The following is a 25,466-nucleotide window of genomic DNA, read 5'->3' on the forward strand; positions in this document are numbered from 1 at the left end:
TACAAGTGCTTTGCAGAATACAAGGAATATTACTCTAGAATCAGCCTCATACTCACTAATCGCAATCTAGTATGTCAATGCTAGTTCCCAAAAGAACTGGCTTTGAATCATATTCTCTGTAAAGTCCCCAATAGAGAAAGACCCTACAAATTATATTCAAATGAATAATTAGTCAAAAGTAAGGATTCTGAGATATCAGAAGCTGAAGAAGTATTTCCCAAAGGGAAGAGATGAGAGGAGATTCCTTATAGAATTTTCCTGAGAAAAGGCAAAGGAAGATGGGTCCTTCTAGTTTATGACAGAAATTCCATAAAAAGGTTTGGATATACGCCAAGTATGACTCTGACAAGGATTAGCCGTGTGGATCCTGATCTATTATGCAAGGACCTTTGCCCTAAAAAGTTATCACTGTTTTGACCACAATTACCACATGGCTTAAAGAACCAATGGAACCAAAGGCTATATTATCAATCAACTCTATAGGGAATTTTGATATCTGTCAGAGTTACTCTTTTAATAACGTAAAACTCACAAGGGGGGAAAAATGGCCTATGGTAAGCTTGAAGGATCCAAATTTACCTGAAAGTGTAGTTCCCAGGAACGAGCTTACTTAATTTTAATATGGCGGTATCTTCAGAAATCTTCTTTTCTCTCAGAGGTCCCTTAAGTTCTTCCCAGTGGTACTGGACGATTTTATCATCATCAGTGCTTTCTTGGTCATAAAGAAATAGCAGTTACATGAGAGCACTGGGTCTCAGCACTTATCCAGCTTACACAAACCAGGCCAAATACTAGGAAAACTTCATGAAATTACAGACTATCTCTCCCGAGTGTTTCTTTCCTAGGATTATTGGGTCATTCTCCCTCTCTATGGATATTCCACTGCGTAGTTTTCCAACGACTCCAACACAGGCAACTCTGGTTAAAATGCTACTGTATAAAAAGTAAAATCAAAAGTGATACTCAACCTACTTAAAATAAAAGGAAAGGAAATTTACACTTAGCACAGCACTTTTTAACCTAGCTAATTGGTAAACACCAAAATGTCCTAACAGATTATATGGATAAAGGTGTGGGGGAGGAGGACCCCTCATAACATTATGGTGGAAGCATAAATTGAAACCTCTATAAACAGCAATTTGGGAAAATTTATCTTTGCCCCTGCAATACCTCTTCGAGGAACTTAATCCTGCACTTGTGTTATATATCTGTAGAACATTTAATGTCTCTGTTAACTATCATGCTTATAAGATTATTCATGGTAATATTATTTTAAAAGCAAATCAAAAATAATTTAAATGGTCATCAATAGAGACTGACTGAAAACAAGTGTATATTTATACAATGAAATCATACATTCATATAATGGAAGGTTACGTAATCATTAAAAGAAAAAAAGAATGAAGAAGTATTGCATGTATTAATTCAGAAAAATTCTCTAACATATAGAAACAAGCATTGTACATAACTGGGTGTGTAATGTGTTGTCACAGACTGTATATTTTCTTATAAACACATAAAATATCTCTGGAAAGATGCATAAAATAATACCATTGGTTGTCTGGAGGAAATCTAGACAGTTGGGAGAAAGGGATGATAATGGTTCTTTTCACTGTATACTTTTACATATCATTTAACTTTGACCTATTCAAAAATATAAAATAAATGGTACTCCGTGAACTCTTTCTATCACTCACACAAGTGTTTCATTCTGGTCTGTCTCTTCCTCTTGGCCTGCTACTCTTCCAGCCTCCTCTGCTTGCCAGAAGCATCTACATGAAAAGTTTAACCTTGCTAGAGACTCCTCTGTTAAGCAGGGACTGCCTCCACCAGAGACCACTGGTGATGCCAACACAGTCAGGGTAACTGGGCCCTGATGGGTCTCAAAGAGGCCAGGCGAAGACAGGCGAGGTAACAGGCCTGAACCTCCTGTGTGCACACACAGCCAAGACCCAGAAATTCTCTCATGTCACCCATCGGGTGACACTACTCTGAAGGGTAAAATGTTAATAATGAGCCCAGGCAGAGGTTGGGGGAACAGTCTGAGTCCCTCCAGAAGACTGACAAGGATCTTGTTAGGCAGTGATGGCTAAGTGAGAGCTCTTTGTCAAGACTCTCAGATACTTATCTTGCCATGACGGACAGGAAGGAGCTTTGTTTTCATAACTAAGAATGGCAACTCCAGGCAAGCAAATTTGAAAATCAGCAAGCTTCAATTAATATAACGCTAAGTGCATGAATAACACTACTTTCTTACCATCTCAGAGAAGAACTATAACTTTAGTCGGGCCACATGGGGATTTTAAAAAGGGCCTGTCTAGTTTTTACTTCCTAATAGATTGCTTCAGATAGTTGGTCTTCCCTAGCATGGCCAAGAGGACTGGTCTAAACAGTATTCAGACACAGCTGGCTGCAAGAGTACACAGTGAATGCTCTTCTAAAACATCATGCTGAGACATGTACTCACGGCTGCCGTCAATGACTGTAGAAGTGGTCGGCAGAGAGATCTCCTGGTACTGTGGTGACACAATGGCAACAGGAGGCCGATTCTTACGGGGCTCTGCAAAAACACGACCCACAAGAAACTGGAAGAAGGGCTTCATAAGTTGTATCATAGGAGAAGCAAGTCATATCTGAGTGCACTATATGTCAGTTTCCATTACATAACGGATAGCTGAGCACCGCCAAATGGGAAAGTCACAAGATCAAGCTGACGTTCTAACCTAAGACACCTGGGATTGTTAAAACCTCTTGGAAACCTCACGATGGCTAAGGCCATGCCCTGTGCATACTTTCAATGCTCATGCACTAACTGGTATATTGTAAGGACTATAGCAGCAACTGACTGCTTTCAGGCAAGCTGAATAGAGGTGGACAACAAACAAGCTTTGTGCAATAAAGGACTTGGCAAGCAAACTATCTCCTCACACAGACTATGTGAAAAAAATAATGAGTGATTTCTCCACCATCCCTGAGCTGACTGTGTGTGAGATTATTAGGCCTGAGTGCTGGGAAGGTAACACACTTCAGTCCACTCTCATGAATGTGAGCTACAAACCCAGCAGCCTCCTCTTTGAGAAATGACCAAACGGTCTTTACGCTTAACACATTTTTAAGAAGGTGAAGGGATTACTTTGGCTACAAAGTTCAAGGAAGGAAAAGACACCCTTCACCTACAAAGACAGAAAACAGTATCAAGAGTCTGTGCCAATGTATATGACACTTTCCAACTACCCCCAAGTTTTCCTGGAAAGGCGAAACAAGATACCTTGATAATGCACTGTAATCTACCAATGAAAGTGAAAGTCACTCAGTCGGGTCCGACTCTTTGCAACCCCATGGACTATACAGTCCGTGGAATTCTCCAGGCCAGAATACTGGAGTGGGCAGCCTTTCCCTTTTCCAGGGGATCTTCCCAATGCAGGGATTGAACCCGGGTCTCCCGCACTGCAGGCAGATTCTTCACCTGCTGAACCACAAGACAAGCCCTAGCAAATCACTTGAAAAGAAGGATGAGATTTGGCTTCCAAGGTAAAAGAGGACTGGCAGGGTTTAAAGGAGGAATTGTGCGTGCAAAGGCCCACATTTCTGGAAAGAGATCAGACAGAGCCTGCCACTTTATGCTTGCTTCTCCCAGGCCCCTGCCTTTCCTGTGTCTCTTAATTACCACACATGGTCCTCTCTCAGCATGACCCACTTGGAGAAGTAATTCTCAAGTAGATAGGCCACACAACACTGTGGGCCATGTGACCAACTTTATCCTGCCCAGCGAGGTATGCCAATTAGAATCAAACTACATACGCTTTGCCAGGCTAACCTTTTACTCCACTGAACTAGCAATTGCCCAAGACGTAAACATATTACCAAAAAGGAATGAGAATTTAAGACCCTTAAAGGTAAATCTCCATCTCCTTGAGAATCCTGCAGAGGGAGCAATGGAGACAGGGCTGGGGCTGGGAAACATACCTGGTTTCACTGTCACATTCACGTAGCCTTCCCCGTGAGCATTCTGACCATCTACAATCACTTTGAATTCATACAGACCTGGAGTGAGCTGCAGAAGTGAGAGAAGATCTTTTAGAAAACCACAAACAGCAGCAATTATATTTAAAATAACATATATTTCTAAATTTTTCAGTGCTGATTCTTGCATATTCCTGTTCTTGCACCATTTCCAAAATGGAGAAAGTAACTAGCTAAAGAGATGAAACAATGAATTAGAAACTGAAAACCCATAGCTTTTAATGCGAATCTTATTACTAGCTGACTCTGAACAACAGAAGGGATTTCAGTATCTCTGTACTCCCATTTTCTTTTCAGAAGAACATTAAGGGCCCAACCATCCTACTTCAGTTATGAAATTAAAACAATCAACTCTGCAAAGAAAAACATTTTGTAAAAACACCAAATAGCTCTCAAATATCTGAATATTTTCCCCTCCTGATTTCTACTAACTGTATGAACATAACAACAACAAAATCCCACAATCCCATTGTCCTAATACCCCAATTAATCATATTTTTCTTATATCCTTCTAATCTTTTACCACACACACAAAAAAAGAGCTAGGAACAGTCCATTTGTTCAGCAAACATTTATTGAGAACCATTCTATATGGTCATTGTTCTAGGCTTGGGGTTTGGAGATGAATAAGGCAAAGTCCCCACCTTCAAGGAGCTCATTATTTCAGCAGTATGTATCAAACTTTTTATTGTTCTTCGATTCATTTAGCATGAACACTTTTCCCATTAGAACAGTCTCTTTAATAGTCATTTTAATGGCTGCAGAATAGTACGTGACTAAATGTGCCATAATTCACATAAGCATTTCACATTGTTGGATATTTGAGTTGTTTCACAAATTTAAATATTATAACTAATGCTGTGATGAACATCTTTCAGGCAAATGATTTTTTTCTTTTGAATTATCGCCTTTGGGTGCATGCTAATCGAACGCATGTAGCATTTCTGACCACTTTCTTCTTCCTGTGAGGCTCCCCTTCCTTGACTTTCACTTCTATGCCTACTCCTCATTTTCTCCCATTTCCTCTTCCTTCCATACCTTTAATGACTGTGTTCCCCAGGATCCCAACTGCAAGCCATTTACTTCTTCATTCTCTATAATCTCTGGATGATTTATCTATTACCATGGCTTTGGCTGTCACCTATTTGATGCTGGTGTACCATCTCTGTAGCCCAGACCTGCATCCTGATCTCTAGCCCCTTACCCTCAGCTGCCTACTGGTCACTTCCACTCAAATGTTTCCCAGGTTCCTCAAACTCACTCTGTCCCCAAATGAATTAATCGTCTGCATATCTCCTCCAAACCTGCTCCTCTTTCTACACTTCTCACTTTGGTGAATACTGTCACACATGCACCACCATCCAGCCAGTTCCTAGGCCAAAAGGCTCAAATTATCCGAGACCTCTCTTCCCCAACACCTCCACCCAATTAACTAACGGACCACCAGATTGACCTCCATAATATTCCTCAAATCCACCCACTTCTCTCTATTCACACTATTCATCACCTTAGTTTTTAAAAAATCATCACAGCACAGTTAAGAGCATGGGCTTCAGAGATGGAAAATTCCAGTTCAAATTTATCATTTAATAGCCTTGTGCACTGAGATCAAACCACTTTATTTTTCTAATTTTTAGCTTTAATTGATATTAAATATTAATATCTATGCCTTTGGGTTGTTAGGAAGATTAAATGAAATAACTGCATAAAACAATTAGCCCTGTGTCTAGCACATGGAAAGCGCTCGATGGGTGGCTCTCAAGGCTTATGTTATTTGTTTTGCTTTTTTTCACTCAGACTATTATCAATCTCATACCTACATGTCTCAACAGATTCCGTACCGTGTCCCTAGTGTCAGTCTTCTCTCCTCCAATCTGCAGTCAGGGTGATTTCTCTAAACTGAAAATCTGAACATGTCATTCACCTGCTTAAAACCTTTCAAAGGCTCCCTCTGGATAAGAATCAAAGTCCTCCTTGCACACAAGGCTCTGTGCAATCTGGCCCCTGCATCTCTCCAACTCATTTGTGCCCCTGCTCTTCTCACACCATGGGGTCCAGTCAGGATGAACCACATATAATCCCTTTTCCCCATATTTCTCTCTATCATTTGGCCCAGTGGACACATTCCTTCCTCTGTTTGGGATATTACCACTCCACCCTTTATCCAGTAAGCCAGTCACATTTCATGACCCAAGTAGGCCAACTCTTTTAAGAAATCTACTCTAACTCCCTGGGGCTTCAATACCCGCTACACTGACCCAGCGTATCCCTGTTCTATTTACCTGCTTCAGTCAATAGCACCTACTCGACTCTACTTTCCATAAATGTTAATATTATGATTCAGTTCAGTTCAGTCACTCAGTCGTGTCCGACTCTTTGCGACCCCATGAATTGCAGCACGCCAGGTCTCCCTGTCCATCACCAACTCCCGGAGTTCACCCAAACTCATGTGCATTGAGTCGGTGATGCCATCCAGCCATCTCATCCTCTGTCATCCCCTTCTCCTCCTGTCCCAAATCCCTCCCAGCATCAGGGTCTTTTCCAATGAGTCAACTCTTCGCATGAGATGGCCAAAGTATTGGAATTTCAGCCTCAGCATCAGTCCTTCTAATGAACACCCAGGACTGGTCTCCTTTAGGATGGACTGGTTGGATCTTCTTGCAGTCCAAGGGACTCTCAAGAGTCTTCTCCAATACCACAGTTCAAAAGCATCAATTCTTCGGCGCTCAGCCTTCTTCACAGTCCAACTCTCACACTGGTAACTAGTAAATCCCCAGTTCTTGCCACATAACTAATGTACAATGAACAGTTGTTAAAAGAAAGACAGACAGATAGAAAGAGAAATTGCTTGGCCAAAGAATATGAACATTTTTATGGCTCTTAATAACTATACAGAATCCCAAAAAAGACTGAGCCAATTTACACAGTCATACGGCCACAAATAACCTAGCTTATCTCCCAAATTCTGAAATCCTTATGTTACCCTTAAAAGCTGTTTAGTGTATATTTTCAGCTATCACCACTATGCTTATATTCTCACCATAAATGAAAAATTGAGAATCATACACTAACAAATACTGGATGTCAGCCAGCCAGGCTTTTGGAGGATTCACTTCTAAAAGATTGTTCCTAACTTTAGTGTGGACAGAAAGTTCTATATTATACATTTCAGAAAATGGTCAAGACCTCTACCCCATCCCTGCAAATGACAGGAGGCAAATTCACCTTGGACAGCTTCAGGATCTTGAAATGTTCCCCTTCCATTTCTCCACTATAGTCTTTAGGATGAGTAATCAACTGCCAGTCGTAGGTGTAGGTTTCTCCTATGGAAGGGCAGTTACAAAAATCATAAAAACACAAACCTACACATGAAGAGGGTAGCCACATAGCCAGCCAATAACACAATTTTTCTAGTCTTGATAAGATCTTAGTATTCAAGATTTCACCCTAAAGCCAAAGGGAAACCAAACATTCTGTTGAAAGGAAGGGTAGATTCTGCTGATGGCTCCTGTTAGGGCTTCCTCCACTCTCCCCGCAGCCAAGCGCATTCCTGCCCCAGACGCACCCTGCTTTGGACCAATCCTCCCCTAATATACCCAGGTGCTCATGGTGTGGCATCCAGTGAAAATACATGCCCTACCAACCACTATGGATGAACTCATTGGGAACAAAGGCCATTTTCTTGCAAAACTTCTTTTGCAACAAAGAACAGCAATGACTTCTAAATAACATGGTTCAAAAATAGCTTTTTACAGAGTGCTAACAATGCTCGTCTCACTGAGGTCATCACACCCTGGTGAGTTAGACGAGCTACTTCATTCCTGCTGAGCTAAATAACACACTGCAGAAGGTGGTAGGGGATGGCCCATTTAAAACAGGCCCCACTGAAATTAATTAAGATCAAATGAAGCATTAAATGGTCCTCATTTGCAGCTTAGACTATCTGACTACCTAGAGTGACCATAGACTCCTGTATCTAAGTGCAATTCCTCCCCAGCTCAAGTGGTCTTAAATATTTTTGGGAACAAAATGCATTTAATGGCTAGGAAAGGGTGAGATTTGATAGGAAGGTTTAAGTTACTACCCAAAAAGGGAAAAATAAAAGGAAAAAGAAAAAGCCTCAAATGCTTACAGAGAATGGTCATCTTTTTCTTATTTCATGAGTTCAAAAGTTAAAGTTAACACATAGAACTTAATTCCAGACAGACTCAAGATGAGATTTTACTTTATAAGCCTGAGATACAAGATCTTCTACTCTTTCTTCCTCCAGAAAATACTGGCTTTGTTTTGGCCAATTGTCAGCCCCAGGCAGCTCTAATAAATGTAGATGGAAAAGTCAGGTGAGGTGAGGAGCAGGAAAGAAGTGGGAGAAGGAGGACTGGTGCTAAGAGATGACATTTCTTGAACTGTAGTTAGAAAGAATTTTTCCACACAGAAAACAGACTCACACTAGGAACTGACAATTTTCTCATATCTAAGGCTAGCAACACAGATGTCAAAATATGACAATATGCCTAGGACAGAAAAGCTCAGGGGGATGAGTTATACCTTACAGACAGGAATTTGCCCAAGGGTAGGAACAACGGACTGTAGGTCTGTTGGACAGAATGCTGGTTTTAATGATTTAGGGCAGTGGTTTTCAACCCATGCCTCTGAACCCAGAGGGATCCTGAGAGGTGCTTCAGGGTTGCCAAAGAAGACGAGGGGGATGAAGAACAGGCAGAGCTGGTCATGCCTCACTGTCCCTAACCTTTGAAAGCTTGAAACCATCCATCTCCTGTATCACCAGATAAAGGTTGAAGAAACTGAGAAAAGGAGAGTTGAAAGAATCTGTTTTTGAACTGATGTGTTTTGGAAGACTGATTATACAAAGTGATGTTAACTCACCCACATACAGGGCATTATGCAAACGGGCAAGAAAAGAAAATACAGTAGAGCTGGGATATCTTTCAGAAAAGAGCGGAAGCAACTGTAGCTCAAAGCAGTTCTTGCCTCACTTGCATCTTCAAAGGCCACCAAATCCATTCACCTTATCACCAGAATAGGAAAGGAAGATGTTTCTCTATAGGAAGGTAGAACGAATTGACAAGGAAAACTCGATTTGAGGGCAGAAATACAGAACAGAAAGGGAGGGCATTTAGGTTCTGGAAAAGTACTTTTTGCATAAATAGGCCCAGAAAGTAAGGATACTGTACCAGAAATGTGTTCCTAAAATGGAAGGACCCCATCCTGAATAGAGTATGGCATTCTGTCTTTAACTAGCTCTATAACTAGCTACTTGACCTACCCTATAATGAGAGTAACACAAACCCAACGCAATCATTTTCCATCAAAGTATGCTTCACTTCATGTCACAGACAGTCTTGAGAAAATGTGTGTTTGTAAGTCAAACTTTGGTATACTAACATATACTTCAAAGGAGAAAGGATGCTCATATTACAAAAGTTTTCTTAAATAATAAGTTAATAATCCCCTAATTTATAATTTTATAAATCTGAATATTGTGTATTACATCGGGCTTAGTTTTTTCTGTAAGTGACAAATCTATCTTAGCACTACTCTTTTTTTTTTTTTTTTTTTAGTTTTTTATTTTTTAAATTTTAAAATCTTTAATTCTTACATGCATTCCCAAACATGAACCCCCCTCCCACCTCCCTCCCCATAACATCTTTCTGGGTCATCCCCATGCACCAGCCCCAAGCATGCTGCATCCTGCGTCAGACATAGACTGGCGATTCAATTCACATGATAGTATACATGTTAGAATGTCATTCTCCCAAATCATCCCACCCTCTCCCTCTCCCTCAGAGTCCAAAAGTCCGTTATACACATCTGTGTCTCTTTCCCTGTCTTGCATACAGGGTCGTCATTGCCATCTTCCTAAATTCCATATATATGTGTTAGTATACTGTATTGGTGTTTTTCTTTCTGGCTTACTTCACTCTGTATAATCGGCTCCAGTTTCATCCTTCTCATCAGAACTGATTCAAATGAATTCTTTTTAACGGCTGAGTAATACTCCATTGTGTATATGTACCACAGCTTTCTTATCCATTCATCTGCTGATGGACATCTAGGTTGTTTCCATGTCCTGGCTATTATAAACAGTGCTGCGATGAACATTGGGGTACATGTGTCTCTTTCAATTCTGGTTTCCTCGGTGCGTATGCCCAGAAGTGGGATTGCTGGGTCATAAGGTAGTTCTATTTGCAATTTTTTAAGGAATCTCCACACTGTTTTCCATAGTGGCTGTACTAGTTTGCATTCCCACCAACAGTGTAGGAGGGTTCCCTTTCTCCACACCCTCTCCAGCATTTATTGCTTGCAGATTTTTGGATCGCAGCCATTTATCTTAGCACTACTCTTGAATAACTTCTCTACAAGTTCTGTATCTGCTACTTACTAGTTGTTTGACCAAAATAAACAGGTTAACTGAGACTCAGTTTATTCCTCTTTTAAATGGACATAATAAAATCTACATTTAAAGAGCATCCACTATGTGCTAGGCACTAAGGTATATAGGTACCTTATATACCACTTCATTTTACCCTTAAAGTAACCTTATGAAGTAGAGATTACTATCTTCATTCTACTAATAAAGAAATGGAAACTTAGAGAAGTTAAATAATCGACTTAAAATCATCCAGCTAATGACTTAAAGGGATGGGAACACCAGACCATCTTACCTATCTACTGAGAAACCTGTACGCAGGTCAAGAACCAACCTTATATGGAACAACTGACTGATTCAAAATTGAGAAGAGTATGACAAGGCTGTTTACTGTCACCCTGTTTATTTAACTCACATCATGAGAAATGCCAGACTGCATAAGTTACAAGCTGGAATCAAGATTGCTGGGAGAAATATCAACAACCTGAGATATGCAGATGACACCACTCTAAAGGCAGAAAGTGAAAAGGAACTAAACAGCCTTTGATGAGCATGAAAGGGGAGAGTGAAAAAGCCAGCTTAAAACTCAATATTAAAAAACTAAGGTCATGGCATCCTGTCCCATCACTTCATGGCAAACAGAAAGTGAAAAGATGGAAGCAGTGACAGATTTTTTCTTCTTGGCCTCTAAAATCACTGCAAATGATGACTGCAGCCATGAAATTAGAAGACGATTCCTTCTCGGCAGGAAAGCTATGACAAACTTCGTGTATTAAAAAGCAAAGGCATCACTCTGCCAACAAAGGTCCATAGAGTCAGGTCTGTGTCTTTCCAGTAGTCATGTACAGATCTGAGTGTTGGACTATAAAGAAGACAGAAAGCCAAAGAATTGATACTTTCGACCTGCGGTGCTGGAGAAGACTCCTGAGAGTCCCTTGGACAGCAAGGAGATCAAACTAGTCAATCATAAAGGAAATCAACCCTTAATACTCATTGGAAGGATTGATGCTGAAGCTCCAATACTTAGGCCACATGAGGCAAACAGCCGACTCCTTAGAAAGAACCTGATGCTAGGAAAGATTGAAGGCAGAAGAGGGCAACAGAGGATGAAATGGTTGGATGGCATCACTGATTCAATGGACATGAACTTGGGCAAACTTCAGGAGATGGTGAGGGACAGGGAGGCCTGGCGTGCTGCAGTCCATGGGGTCGCAGAGAGTCAGATGCAACTTGGAGACTGCAATGACTGACTGAGCTATGATTTGAATCCAGCCTTAATATCAAAGCTTATGATCCCAAACATTACACTGCCTCGCATATCATATAAATATCTGTACATGTGCAAGCTATATCCTAACCTCATAGGACTTTCAGAATAAATAAATGCATGTAGATATCATTATAAATGAAAACACAATACAAATTAAGTGGATGTTTTACCTGCATCTGGTTCTGGAAGAACAAATGCATTTAACTGAACTTCATTCTTAGGTAATGTAATCTGAACACTGTTTCCAGCAGACACCACCAGTTCCTTTATAACTGGAAAGGAAGTCAATACACATGGGATAAGATATTAGGTCCAGACTATCTTATTTCTCTCCTTTCTTTTGTAGTCAAATTTCTCCTATAAACAATTTTCAGCTATTGTCTTCATTTCTTCATTATTTACCAACTCTCTAATCCCTTGAAATGTGACTCTGTCCCACTTTTTCACTGAAAAGAATCTTCAGAGGTCATCAACAAAGTGCTTTTAGCAAATCTAATAGCTGTTTCTCAACCCTCAACCTTCACCTCTGTAGCATCTAATACTGCTGACTGCCTCCATCTTAAAAAACTCTTGGTTATTATACCATATTATTCCACTTTCTTCCTTTCTCTCTGAGTTTTTCTCCACTGTATTTTAACTATGGTCTTTCCCTAAGCCCTCCTTATATCGTACTTTTCACAGAATTCAATAAATAGAATTTAGCTCTGTTTCATCATCTTTATGGTGATAAAATACATAAAGCTCCTCAAAGAAATGTTGACCACAGGGCCAGCCTTAATTTTCTTTCCATTTCAACCGATCTAACCGCAGACTTAGATAATTCCAAGAATCTTAATTGGTCTTTCCTCTGCTAGCTCTCCCTATTCTAGTCCATTCTGTCTTCCTAAAACACCTATTGCCAAATTTTTCTAAAATCCTCACCCACCATTTTACTCTTCTACTTAAGACCCCCACTCACACTTCAGGCTTCAGTCCAAACTCCTAGAGATCCATAAGAGATCCATCATCACTGGATTACATCGTCTCATCCTTCCTACCCCTGATTCTGCCTCTAGCTATATTCATTTTCCCTCTTGGGCTCCATGGAAACCATGGTCTATGCTAGGGGACTTTGCTAAAACTATTTTCTTCAACTGGGGTGTATTCTTACAAGCAAACAAAGTACAGTACTTTGTTTCTGGCTTAAAAGCCAGTCTTCTTTCCAAAAAAATCTTTCCAGACCATTTCAGTTCAAACTAATCTACTTCCTTAACTACTTCTGCATTTGGAACATCCACACCAGATAATAATTAGATACTATCTTTCTGCTATTCACCAGCTACTTCATACAAGTCAAAGTTTCTCAACTATGACATTTTAAACCAATTATCCATGTGTGTGTTGAGGGTGAGGGGGTATCCTGCACCCTGTAAGATGTTTAGTAGTACCGAACCTGGGTCTCCCGCAGTGCAGGCAGACGCTTTACCGTCTGAGCCACAAGGGAAGCCCTAACAGTATATCCAGTCACTACCAACTAACTAGATGTCAGTAGCACCCCTCCTCCACAGCTGTAACATTCAAAAATGTTTACAGGCTTTTGAGAATCACTGATTATATAAATCTTATTTCTCTAACAATAATTGTTCATTTGGATGAGACCCAAGAACTAAGAGAGCTTAAAGCAAACAACTGGCTGGTTCATCCATATTCCAAGATTGGGAGGTGAAAAGGGTTTCCTACACAAATATGAAATTTGAGATTTATCTGTCTGCTTGGGAATACTGAACTAAGGGAGAAATGAAACCATCCATTATGGAAACTTCAGCACTTAGACACCCAAGGATGTGGAATAAGAACTGCTGAAGCAATTTTTCAAAAGAGGAAAAAGGAAAAGAAAAGAAACCACTATACTCAGAGAAAGTATAATGGACAAAAATACAGCGCAGCCCAAATCTTTCATAATTATACCAAAAATCACAACCCTCCTGCCTAAACACAAAAATTATTTTAATGCCGCAGGACTGAAACCCTAGATTTCACATTATATTACCACCAAAGGAAACCTTAGGAAATTAAAAACTGGCAAAAAAAATTCATTTTCACTGGCTTTGCTTCACCCTGTTGACTTTTTCAGGAGATAAAGATCAACTTAGTTTCCTTGATTTACCATTTCCTCCTGATATCTCAGAATGGATTTTATGAAGCAGACCTGCCGCTAAAGGAACACTCCGTATAAATCTCCTCTCTATGAGCTGCTTTAAAAATAAAGATTCAGAAATGTCTGGCAGTCCACTGGTTAGGACTTAGCACTTTCACTGCTGAGGCCCAGGTATGATCCCTGGTCAGGGAACTTAAGATCCCAGAAGCCACGTGGTATGGCCTAAATAAGCATTTTTAAAAAGAAAATAAAGATGCTATCAAAATCAGAGACACAAATATTCTGACCTATGATCAGCCATTCAGAAGGCAAACAGTTGTACACATCCAGCTTTCTTCCCAGTGTGTCTCTGCTTGGTTCCCTGATCATCATTTAACTGAGTCTTAGGCAGTGGAATTCTACTCTAGACAGAGCCTCATAAATTCCCATAGGTTGGAGCTTACTGAAAAAAATGATTGAGAGACCATGTACTATAATTAGAGGGATACTAACTAATAGGATTATTTCTTTAATCTACAGTATTTATTAATAAAAGTCATGCCTCTGTCCTTTCTTCCCACTAAAAGGGAACACTTTGATCAAAATCTCTATCTCCCCATCGTATCTCCAAGGAGAGAAGCAAAGGGCTCACCTGGGTGTGGTGTGGAGGTGCTCTGGAAAGAGGCCTGCGGGGTAGGGGTGGCATAACTGTAGGAGGGAGCCACTGGCAGAGGGTGAGCAATCAGGACTTCCTCAGGGCTTTTTGCTTGCTGAATGCTAGGAGTCGCACTGGGATCCTCTGATGCCTCACGCTGAACTGATACATCGGACCAACCAGGAATCTTCACACTCAGGTCTGTGGTTAAGGGATTAAAAATTGTGTCTGTGCTGTGGACCTAGAGAAATGCAAAAATTTATTTGAACAGGCAAAAGTTATACAGTCAGTTTTTAAGATAATGTCTCATGAAATAAGTGCAAGTTAAATGCTTTTTTGAAAAATTCAAAACTGCCAAAAATACTAAAGAGATTAATCTTACCACCTAAATTGGTATTAAAAAATATTGATATAAATCTTCCCAGTATTTTTCTTTCTATGCAAAAAGTTTTGCTTAAAACAAATTAGTAATAATCGCTCCATGTGTACTTTTGCTTCCTTTTGTCACTTAACATTTATATTCAATCTTTCAACAAATATACATTAAGCACTTATTATAAAGCAGGCCTGTGGATCCAAAACATAAATAAAATATAATCACTGTGCTCAACAAGTACACAATCTAGTGGGACTAGAAACACAAGCCAAAATGGTAACTATACCTTTAAGAGCTATGACTGAACCCAAGAAACACCGTCAGAGTACTTCTCTTTCTCGGAGAGGAAGCATGTGAAGAAGGATGGTTTAATAAATAAAGGAAGACTTTCTGGAGGCAGAGAGTCCTGAGATGAGTTTTAAAGGGTAAACTAAACAAGAGGCTGAAGGGAGAGACGTGAACAGCCAAGAGAAATGCGATTAACACGGCTAGTGTTGGGCAGCAAGGGTCATAAGCTAAGTGAGAGGCAGGGTGTTGAGACAGCAGGTAGGCTGCAAAGACAGTCAAGGGTCACACTACAGGAGACTGTGGGTGTGCTTAATCATTCAGTCACTGTGACCCCATGGACCACAGCCCCCCAGACTCCTCTGGCCATGGGGATACGCCAGGTAAGAATACTAGAGTAGGTTGCCATGCCTTCCTCCAGGGAATCTTCTGAAACCAGGGATTAAACCCAGGTCTCCCTGAAACTAACATAGTTTTGTATCTCAACCAAATTTTTTTTTAAAAAGCTGGTTCATGCCCTTTGCAGTAAATTCCTGCCTCCATCTCTAGGCTCAGACAACCACAGATTTGTTTCTGTCACCATTAACTAGTTTGGGCTTTTTTAGAATTTCATATAAAAGGAATCACATACAAACTATTTTAGTTTCTGGCTGCTTCCCCTCAACAGAACATTTTTAAGACTCACATCATGTCATATCACTCTTTTTATTTATTACCGAGTAACATACTTCCCAGGTGGCACAGTGGTAAAGAATGCCCCTGCTAATAATGCAGGAGATGCAAAAGACAAGGGTTCAATCCCTGGGTCAGGAAGGTCCCTTGGAACAGGAAACGGCAACCACTGCAGTATTCTTGCCTGGAAAATTTCATGGGCGGAGGAGCCTGGCAGAATACAGTCCACAGCGTTCCAAAGAGTCAGAGTCGACTGAGCACACGCATGCATGCACACGCACACACACACACACACAGTCCACCATACAGAGATAATACCAAGATGTGTTACCCATTCATTACTGAGGGAGATTTCAGTTGTTTTCAGTTCTCAGCTCTTATAAATAAAGCTGTCTAAATGTTAGACTAGAGATCGATTCAAGAAAATTAGAGATACCAAGGGAACATTTCATGCAAAGATGGGCTCGAAAAGGACAGAAATGGTACGGACCTAACAGAAGCAGAAGATATCAAGAAGAGGTGGCAAGAATACACAGAAGAGCTGTACAAAAAAGATCTTCACGACCAAGATAATTATGATAGTGTGATCACTCATCTAGAGCCAGACATCCTAGAGTGTGAAGTCAAGTGGGCCTTAGAAAGCATCACTACGAACAAAGCTAGTGGAGGTGATGGAATTCCAGTGGAGCTATTCCAAATCCTAAAGATGATGCTCTGAAAGTGCTGCACTCAATATGCCAACAAATTTGGAAAACTCAGCAGTGGCCACAGGACTGGAAAAGGTCAGTTTTCATTCCAATCCCAAAGAAAGGCAATGCCAAAGAATGCTCAAACTACCGCACAATTGCACTCATCTCACAAGCTAGTAAAGTAATGCTCAAAATTCTCCAAGCCAGGCTTCAGTAATACATGAACTGTGAACTTTCAGATGTTCAAGCTGGTTTTAGAAAAGGCAGAGGAACCAGAGATCAAATTGCCAACATCCGCTGGATCATGGAAAAAGCAAGAGAGTTCCAGAAAAACATCTATTTCTGCTTTATTGACTATGCCAAAGCCTTTGACTGTGTGGATCACAATCAACTGTGGAAAATTCTGAAAGAGATGGGCATACCAGACCAGCTGACCTGCCCCTTGAGAAATCTGTATGCAGGTCAGGAAGCAACAGTTAGAACTGGACATGAACAACAGACTGGTTCCAAATAGGAAAAGGAGTACATCAAGGCTGTATATTGTCACCCTGCTTATTAAACTTATATGCAGAGTACATCATGAAAAACGCTGGACTGGAAGAAACACAAGCTGGAATCAAGATTGCCAGGAGAAATATCAATAACCTCAGATATGCAGATGACACCACCCTTATGGCAGAAAGTGAAGAGGAGCTACAAAGCCTCTTGATGAAACTGAAAGAGGAGAGCAAAAAAGTTGGCTTAAAGCTCAACATTCAGAAAATGAAGATCATGGCATCTGGTCCCATCACTTCATGGGAAATAGATGGGAAACAGTGGAAACAGTGTCAGACTTTATCTTTTTGGGCTCCAAAATCACTGCAGATGGTGACTGCAGCCATGAAATTAAAAGACGCTTACTCCTTGGAAGAAAAGTTATGACCAACCTAGATAGCATATTGAAAAGCAGAGACATTACTTTGCCAACTAAGGTCCATCTAGTCAAGGCTATGGTTTTTCCAGTGGTCATGTGTGGATGTGAGAGTTGGACTGTGAAGAAGGCTGAGCGCCGAAGAATTGATGCTTTTGAACTGTGGTGTTGGAGAAGACACTTGAGAGTCCCTTGGACTGCAAGGAAATCCAACCAGTCCATTCTAAAGGAGATCACTCCTGGGTGTTCATTGGAAGAAATGACGCTAAAGCTAAAACTCCAATACTTTGGCCACCTCACGCGAAGAGTTGACTCACTGGAAAAGACTCTGATGCTGGGAGGGACTGGGGGCAGGAGGAGAGGGGGACGACAGAGGATGAGATGGCTGGGTGGCATCACTGACTCAATGGACATGAGTCTGAGTGAACTCTAGGAGTTGGTGATGGACAGGGAGGCCTTGCGTGCTGCGATTCATGGGGTTGCAGAGAGTCAGACACAACTGAGCAACTGAATTCAACTGATAAATATTAGAATACAAATGTTTCCGTAAACACATTTTAATTTACCTTGAGTAAATACTTAGAAACATTTATTGCTAATTATATATATGCTTAATTATAAGAATCCTTTAACGGTGTCACTTAGTCATGTCCGCCTTTTGCAACCCATGGACTGTAGCCCCCCAGTTTCCTGTTGGGAGAGACTGACTGAGAGGGAAACTGGGTCTTCTTCCGATGGGTGAGGCCATGCTCTGTAAATCTTTAATCCAATTTTCTGTTGATGGGTGGAGCTGTGTTCCCTCCCTGTTACTTACCTGGGGCCAAACTAGGGTGGCAAGAATACACAGAACTGTACAAAAAAGATCTTCATGACCCAGATAATCATGATGATGTGATCACTAATCTAGAGCCAGACATCTTGGAATGTGAAGTCAAGTGGGCCTTAGAAAGCATCACTACGAACAAAGCTAGTGGAGATGATGGAATTCCAGTGGAGCTATTCCAAATCCTGAAAGATGATGCTGTGAAAGTGCTGCACTCAATATGCCAACAAATTTGGAAAACTCAGTAGTGGTCACAGGACTGGAAAAGGTCAGTTTCAATTCCAATCCCAAAGAAAGGCAATACAAAAGAATGCTCAAACTACCACACAATTGCACTCATCTCACATGCCAGTAAAGTAATGCTCAAAATTCTCCAAGCCAGGCTTCAGCAATACATGAACTGTGAACTCCCTGATGTTCAAGCTGGGTTTAGAAAAGGCAGAGGAACCAGAGATCAAATTGCCAACATCCGCTGGATCATGGAAAAAGCAAGAGAGTTCCAGAAAAACATCTATTTCTGCTTTATTGACTATGCCAAAGCCTTTGACTGTGTGGATCACAATCAACTGTGGAAAATTCTGAAAGAGATGGGCATACCAGACCAGCTGACCTGCCCCTTGAGAAATCTGTATGCAGGTCAGGAAGCAACAGTTAGAACTGGACATGAACAACAGACTGGTTCCAAATAGGAAAAGGAGTACATCAAGGCTGTATATTGTCACCCTGCTTATTAAACTTATATGCAGAGTACATCATGAAAAACGCTGGACTGGAAGAAACACAAGCTGGAATCAAGATTGCCGGGAGAAATGTCAATAACCTCAGATATGCAGATGACACCACCCTTATGGCAGAAAGTGAAGAGGAGCTACAAAGCCTCTTGATGAAACTGAAAGAGGAGAGCAAAAAGTTGGCTTAAAGCTCAACATTCAGAAAACGAAGATCATGGCATCTGGTCCCATCACTTCATGGGAAATAGATGGGAAACAGTGGAAACAGTGTCAGACTTTATCTTTTTGGGCTCCAAAATCACTGCAGATGGTGACTGCAGCCATGAAATTAAAAGACGCTTACTCCTTGGAAGAAAAGTTATGACCAACCTAGATAGCATATTGAAAAGCAGAGACATTACTTTGCCGACTAAGGTCCGTCTAGTCAAGGCTATGGTTTTTCCTGTGGTCATGTATGGATGTGAGAGTTGGACTGTGAAGGAGGCTGAGCACTGAAGAACTGATGCTTTTGAACCGTGGTGTTGGAGAAGACTCTTGAGAGTCCCTTGGACTGCAAGGAGATCCAAGCAGTCCATTCTGAAGGAGCAACCCTGGGATTTCACTGGAAGAAATGATGCTAAAGCTGAAACTCCAGTACTTTAGCCACCTCATGAGAAGAGTTGACTCATTGGAAAAGACTCTGAGGCTGGGAGGGATTGGGGGCAGGAGGAGAAGGGGACGACAGAGGATGAGATGGCTGGATGGCATCACGGACTCGATGGACGTGAGTCTGAGTGAATTCCGGGAGATGATGATGGACAGGGAGGCCTGGCGTGCTGTGATTCATGGAGTTGCAAAGAGTCGGACACGACTGAGTGACTGAACTGAACTGAACTGAACTGAAACTATGGTGGAAGCTTCCATAACCCTCTTATCTTCTCCATCAATAGGCAGTTCAGTTCAGTCACTCAGAGTGTCCGACTCTTTGCGACACCATGAATTGCAGCACGCCAGGCCTCCCTGGCCATCACCAATTCCCGGAGTTCACCCAAACTCATGTTCATCGAGTCAGTGATGCCATCCAGCCATCTCATCCTCTGTTGTCCCCTTCTCCTCCTGCCCCCAATCCCTCCTAGCATCAGAGTCTTTTCCAATGAGTCAACTCTTCGCATGAGGTGGCCAAAACACTGGAGTTTCAGCTTTAGCATCAGTCCTTCCAAAGCACACCCAGGACTGATCTCCTTTAGGATGGACTGGTTGGATCTCCTTGCAGTCCAAGGGACTCTCAAGAGTGTTCTCCAACACCACAGTTCAAAAGCATCAATTCTTCAGCACTCAGCTTTCTTCAAAAAAAAAAAAGAGAGGCTAGAGATCTCTTCAAGAAAATTAATGATACAAAAGGAACATTTCGTGCAAAGATGAGCACAGTAAAGGACAGAAATAGTAAGGACCTAACAGAAGCAGAAGATATTCAGGCAAGGTGGCAAGAATACACAGATAAACTATACCAAAAAAAGAGGAAAGAATACTAACAGAGATAAAGAGGATAAATGTTACCATGGTAGGGGTCAGTTCATCAAGAAGACACAGTAATCCTAAACATTTATTTATCTATAACAGAGCTTCAACGTACAAGAAGCTCACCTAACACTAGGAGAAACAAATGTGTCTATAAAATGGAGTGTGATATTTCATTCTCTCTCTAAATAATTTATAGAAATTAATAGAAAATAAGGATACAGGAGATCTGAACCACACTAACCAATTTGATCTGACATTTATGTAACAGCTGCCCAACAATAACAGCAGTATACATATTCATTTCAAGTGCACTTGGAACATTTACCAAGATAGACTGTATTCTCAGCACTGAAACAGAATCTTAATAAATTTAAAAAGATTTAAGTCATACAGCATTAACTAGCTACAACAGCACTAAATTACAAGCAACAGTACAACAATATCTGGAAAATCCCCCAAACATTTGGGAACTACATAATACTATTCTAGATAATCCAAAAGTGAAAGGAATAAGCAAAATGGAAATTTGAAAGTATTCTGAACTGAATGAAACTGTAAACACAAATACCAAAATCTGTAGGATGTGGCTAAAACTGTACTTAGATGGAAATTTATAGCACGAAAATGCCCATATTAAAAAGAAGTGAAAACAAAACGAAACGAAGTCGTTCAGTCGTGTCCGACTCTTTGCCGTAGCCCATCAGACTCCTCCATCCGTGGAATTTTTTAGGCAAGAGTACTGGAGTGGGTTGCCATTTCCTTCTCCAGGGGATCTTCCCAACCCGAGGATCGAACCTGGGTCTCCCGCATTGCAGGCAGACGCTTTACAGTCTGAGCCACCAGGGAAGCCCTATTAAAAAGAGTGAGTGAAGTCACTCAGTCGTGCCCGACTCTTAGCGACCCCATGGACGGTAGCCTACCAGGCTCCTCTGTCCATAGAATTTTCCAGGCAAGAGTACTGGAGTGGGCTGCCATTTCCTTCTCCAGGAGATCTTCACAACCCAGGGATCGAACCCAGGTCTCCCACATTGTAGGCAGACGCTTTACCATCTGAGCCACCAGGGAAGAGCCCTATTAAAAAGAAGCAAGTCTCAAATAAACAACTTCAGATTATACCTTAAAAAACTAGAAAAAAAGAGCAAATGAAATCCAAATTAAACAGCCATGAAATAGTAAAAAATTAGAACAAAATGAAATGAGATAATAAAAATTAGAACAAAAATCAATGAGAGACAAGAGAAAGCAATAGAGAAAAAGAAATGAAACCAAGGATTGTCTTCAAGAAAATCTAGCCAGACTGATCAAAAGGAGGGAAGGAAACCATTTCCTATCCTTTTCCAGCCCTAAATTTAAAATCTAAAACTATAAAACTTTTGAAAGAAAACTTAGGAGAAACCTCTCTTAGAAGATCAAAAGCATGATCCATTGAAAAAATCGCTAGGCTCTTCAGTTCACGGATATTTCAATTTAAAAATTTTTTTAAAAACACTGCTTACAGAATGAAAAGCGAGCCAGAGACTGAGAAAATATTTGTAAAACACATATCTGATAAATTACTTATATGCAAAATATATATGTGTGTGTATATATATATACATATACATATGAAAACAATCCAATTTTTTAAACGGGGGAAAACATGAACACTTTACCAAAAACATATGGATAGCAAATAAGAAAAGATGAACATGAAAAGATGTTCAACACCATTAGTAATTAGGGAAATGCAAACAAAACTATAATGAGATACTATTATATATCTATTAAATGGCAACCCACTCCAGTATTCTTGCCTGGAAAATCCCATGGATGGAGGAGACTGGTAGGCTACAGTCCATGGGGTCGCAAAGAGTCGGACATGACTGAGCGACTTCACTTTCTTTCACCATATTTAAAATGAAAAAGACTTATACCAAGTGATGGTGAGAATGCAGAGGAATGAGAACTTTCATACATTACTAATAGGAATGTAAAATGGTACAACTATTTGGGAAATAATTTGGTAATTTTCTTAAAATATTAAATACAGAACCTATGATATGACCCAGCTATTCCACTCCCTGGTGTTTACCCAAGAAAAATTTAAACGTATGTTCATACAAAGACCACACAAATGTTCCTAGCAGCTTTATCTATAGCCAAAATCTGGAAAAACCCAAATGTGCATCAACAAGTGGATAAACAAATTATGACACGTCCACACAGTGGGACACTATACAGAAACAGAAAGAATCCAAATACCGACACAAACAACAAGGATGGACATCGAGACATTGCGCCAAGGGAGACAGTGAGACTCGAAGGACCACATGTTGCCTGGCCCCGTTCACACGGAAGCCCAGAAAAGGCAGTTACACAAACTGTGGGCAGCCAGGGCTGGGAGAGGGAGCAGGGACGCACAAGGGAGTGTGGCTCGTTTCGGGCAAAGGAGCACCAGGGAAGTTTTGGGGCCATGGAAATGTTAACTGGCTGTGGTGATCATGCACAACTCTATGTTGTTGTGGTTTAGTTGTTAAGTTATGTCCGACTCTTTGGGACCTCATGACTGTAGTCTCCAGGTTCCTCTGTCCGTGGGATTTCCCAGACAAGAATACTGGACTGAGTTGCCATCTCCTTCTCCAGGCAATCTTTCCAACCCAGGAATCGAACCTGTGTCTCTTGCATTAGCAGGCAGATTCCTTACCACTGAGCCACTGAGCCACTGAGCCACAGAGGGAGCTCTACATTTACTAAAATCACTGAATTGTACACCTAAAAGGAATGAGCTGCTGCTGCTGCTGCTAAGTCACTTCAGTCGTGTCCGACTCTGTGCGATCCCATAGACGGCAGCCCACCAGGCTCCTCTGTCCCTGGGATTCTCCAGGCAAGAATACCAGAGTGGGTTGCCATTTCCTTCTCCAAGGAATGAGCTTTACGGTATGTAAATTATATCTCAATAAAATTGTAAATTATACCTCAATAAAAGAAGAGAATATAATGTATGATTCTATTTAAAAACTCTAGAAAATCTATTATAACCTAAAGCAGATCAGTGGTTGCCTAGAATAAGGGAGGGAATGGAAAAGAAAGACAGGAGTAAACTCTGGGGTAACAGATATATTCATGACCTATTTTTATAATGATGGTTTTATGGGTATATATATATGTTAAAAATAATCAAATTACACAGTCTAACATGCACAGTTTAGGGAATTCCCTGGTGGTCCAGGGGTTAGGACTCCATGCTTCCACTGCAGAGGGGCATAGGTTCAATCCCTGGTCAGGGAACTAAGACCCCACAAGTTGTGCAGCACAGCCAATAAATAAATAAACAAACCATTAAAAGAATGTACAGTTTATCACGTGTCAATTATATGACAATAAAGCTGTTTTTTTAAAAAGTATGGTGTCGTGCTCGCTGCAGTAGCATGGTGTCCACAGAAGAGCAAACACTCTATTCAGTGTGGCTGGAGTGGAAAATAGAAGGCAGTACCAGAAGTGTCATTCATCCGGCCAAACATGTATTACTATTGGATGCACATCCCTTTCCCCTCATGAGACTGCTTCCACGTTTTTATTAAATAAATACTATCTCACCGTTGAGTGTGAAGCTCTTTCTTTATCTAGGAATTACTGCTTTAGAAGGGATTCCCAGAAGTAGAAGCATAGAAGTATTTCTCAGTAAGGCAGGCAGATTTTCATTTTTAAAGAAACAGTTTATTATCATTATTATTTTTTATTTTTAAAGAAACAGAAAAAGGAGATAGGGAACAAATCATTTTACTTCAGAAACTATGAAGTAATGCCAAAAGATTTTTAGGGATGATATAGGGTCAGGGAGACTGGGGCAGTTTCCTTGGGGCAATTTTTTCTGGTACTCGACAGAAATCATAGAAACTAACCCAACTGCATAAATCACGCCCCTGATGTCAACAGCTGTTTCTTCAAGGAAGCTTTATTCAGAATAATGAAAGGTTTCTATTCATACTCTTCTTCTCCATCCCTTCATTTCTCTCCCCCTTCTCCCTCCTCCTTCTCCCCCACCTCTACTCTGGGCCAACCTTCTACACACAGGGCAAGCCAGACCCACTGATTAATACCATAATTCAAAATGACAAAACTATCCTCCATCATAAGCTGAGCAGAATTGTTCTGAGCAGGAGCCTGCAGGGTATACACTGCATGTTGATGCTTATCCAGGTAGTGTCGCCACAGTCCAGGGAGGAGCTCTCCTTCATAAGACACATGCTACACTGATGTCTACTAAATAGTAGAGAGTGATTCCAAAAATTCAGCCCGCAACACATTTTTAGTTGAGACACAACTATATTAAAACAAAAACTACCATGGTCACTAACAAAACTCCTACCAGACGAAAGATATCTCTCAGTAGCAAAGCCAGGGGGGCTGAATGACACACCCCAACCCAATTCTCAGCAAAAGCTCAGATTAGAACACGGCAGGGTTTATCTTCTTAATAGTCAGTTACAAAGTTATATCTCTCAAAATCTCCTTGAGAAACTAAGACCATCCATGAAAGGAGAAATGGGGAGGGATGATAGGAGTGTTAACTAAGATATGACTTTTTTTTTTTTAACTTTATTTTACTTTCCAATACTGTATTGGTTTTGCCATACATTGACATGAATCCACCACGTGTGTATACAAGCTCCCAATCCTGAATCCCCATCCCATCTCCCACCCCATATCATCTCTCGATATGGCTGGTTTTGAGACTGTTTTCCCCATGGCTCAAGTTCTGCCAATCAGCAAAAGGCTGATAATGGAGCCACAACAAAACTCTCTTTACTTCTTGCTTCATAAGTTAACTTACAAAGTAGTCAACAAACACATTTTCAAATTTATTTCACACAGTAAAAAGCAGATAATCACATCAACCGAAGACAAAAACCACAGGATCATCTCAATAGATGCAGAAAAAGCATTTGATAAAACTCAACATCCATTCATGACAAAAGAAACTATTACCAAAGAGGGTATAAAGAAAATATATCTTAACATAATAAAAGCCACTTAGGACAAACC

The 25,466-nt window shown here is 40.7% G+C and overlaps 1 protein-coding gene across 2 annotated transcripts in view; it reads right to left on the reverse strand.

Moving 5' to 3' along the window:
• KIAA0319L (KIAA0319 like) overlaps window positions 1-25,466 on the reverse strand; it is a 103,124-nt gene that overhangs the window by 28,398 nt on the left and 49,260 nt on the right. For both annotated transcript variants that reach the window (XM_027967686.3, XM_027967687.2), the window contains exons 4-9: window positions 14,453-14,696; window positions 11,855-11,956; window positions 7,249-7,346; window positions 3,967-4,054; window positions 2,468-2,560; window positions 580-712 (exon numbers count right to left, since the gene is read on the reverse strand). In XM_027967686.3, coding sequence (XP_027823487.1) covers window positions 580-712; window positions 2,468-2,560; window positions 3,967-4,054; window positions 7,249-7,346; window positions 11,855-11,956; window positions 14,453-14,696 — 758 coding nt within the window. The remainder of the gene's footprint in view (window positions 1-579; window positions 713-2,467; window positions 2,561-3,966; window positions 4,055-7,248; window positions 7,347-11,854; window positions 11,957-14,452; window positions 14,697-25,466) is intronic.

The sequence above is a fragment of the Ovis aries genome, chromosome 1 (assembly GCF_016772045.2).
Source record: "Ovis aries strain OAR_USU_Benz2616 breed Rambouillet chromosome 1, ARS-UI_Ramb_v3.0, whole genome shotgun sequence".
NCBI classification, from domain to species: domain Eukaryota; kingdom Metazoa; phylum Chordata; class Mammalia; order Artiodactyla; family Bovidae; genus Ovis; species Ovis aries.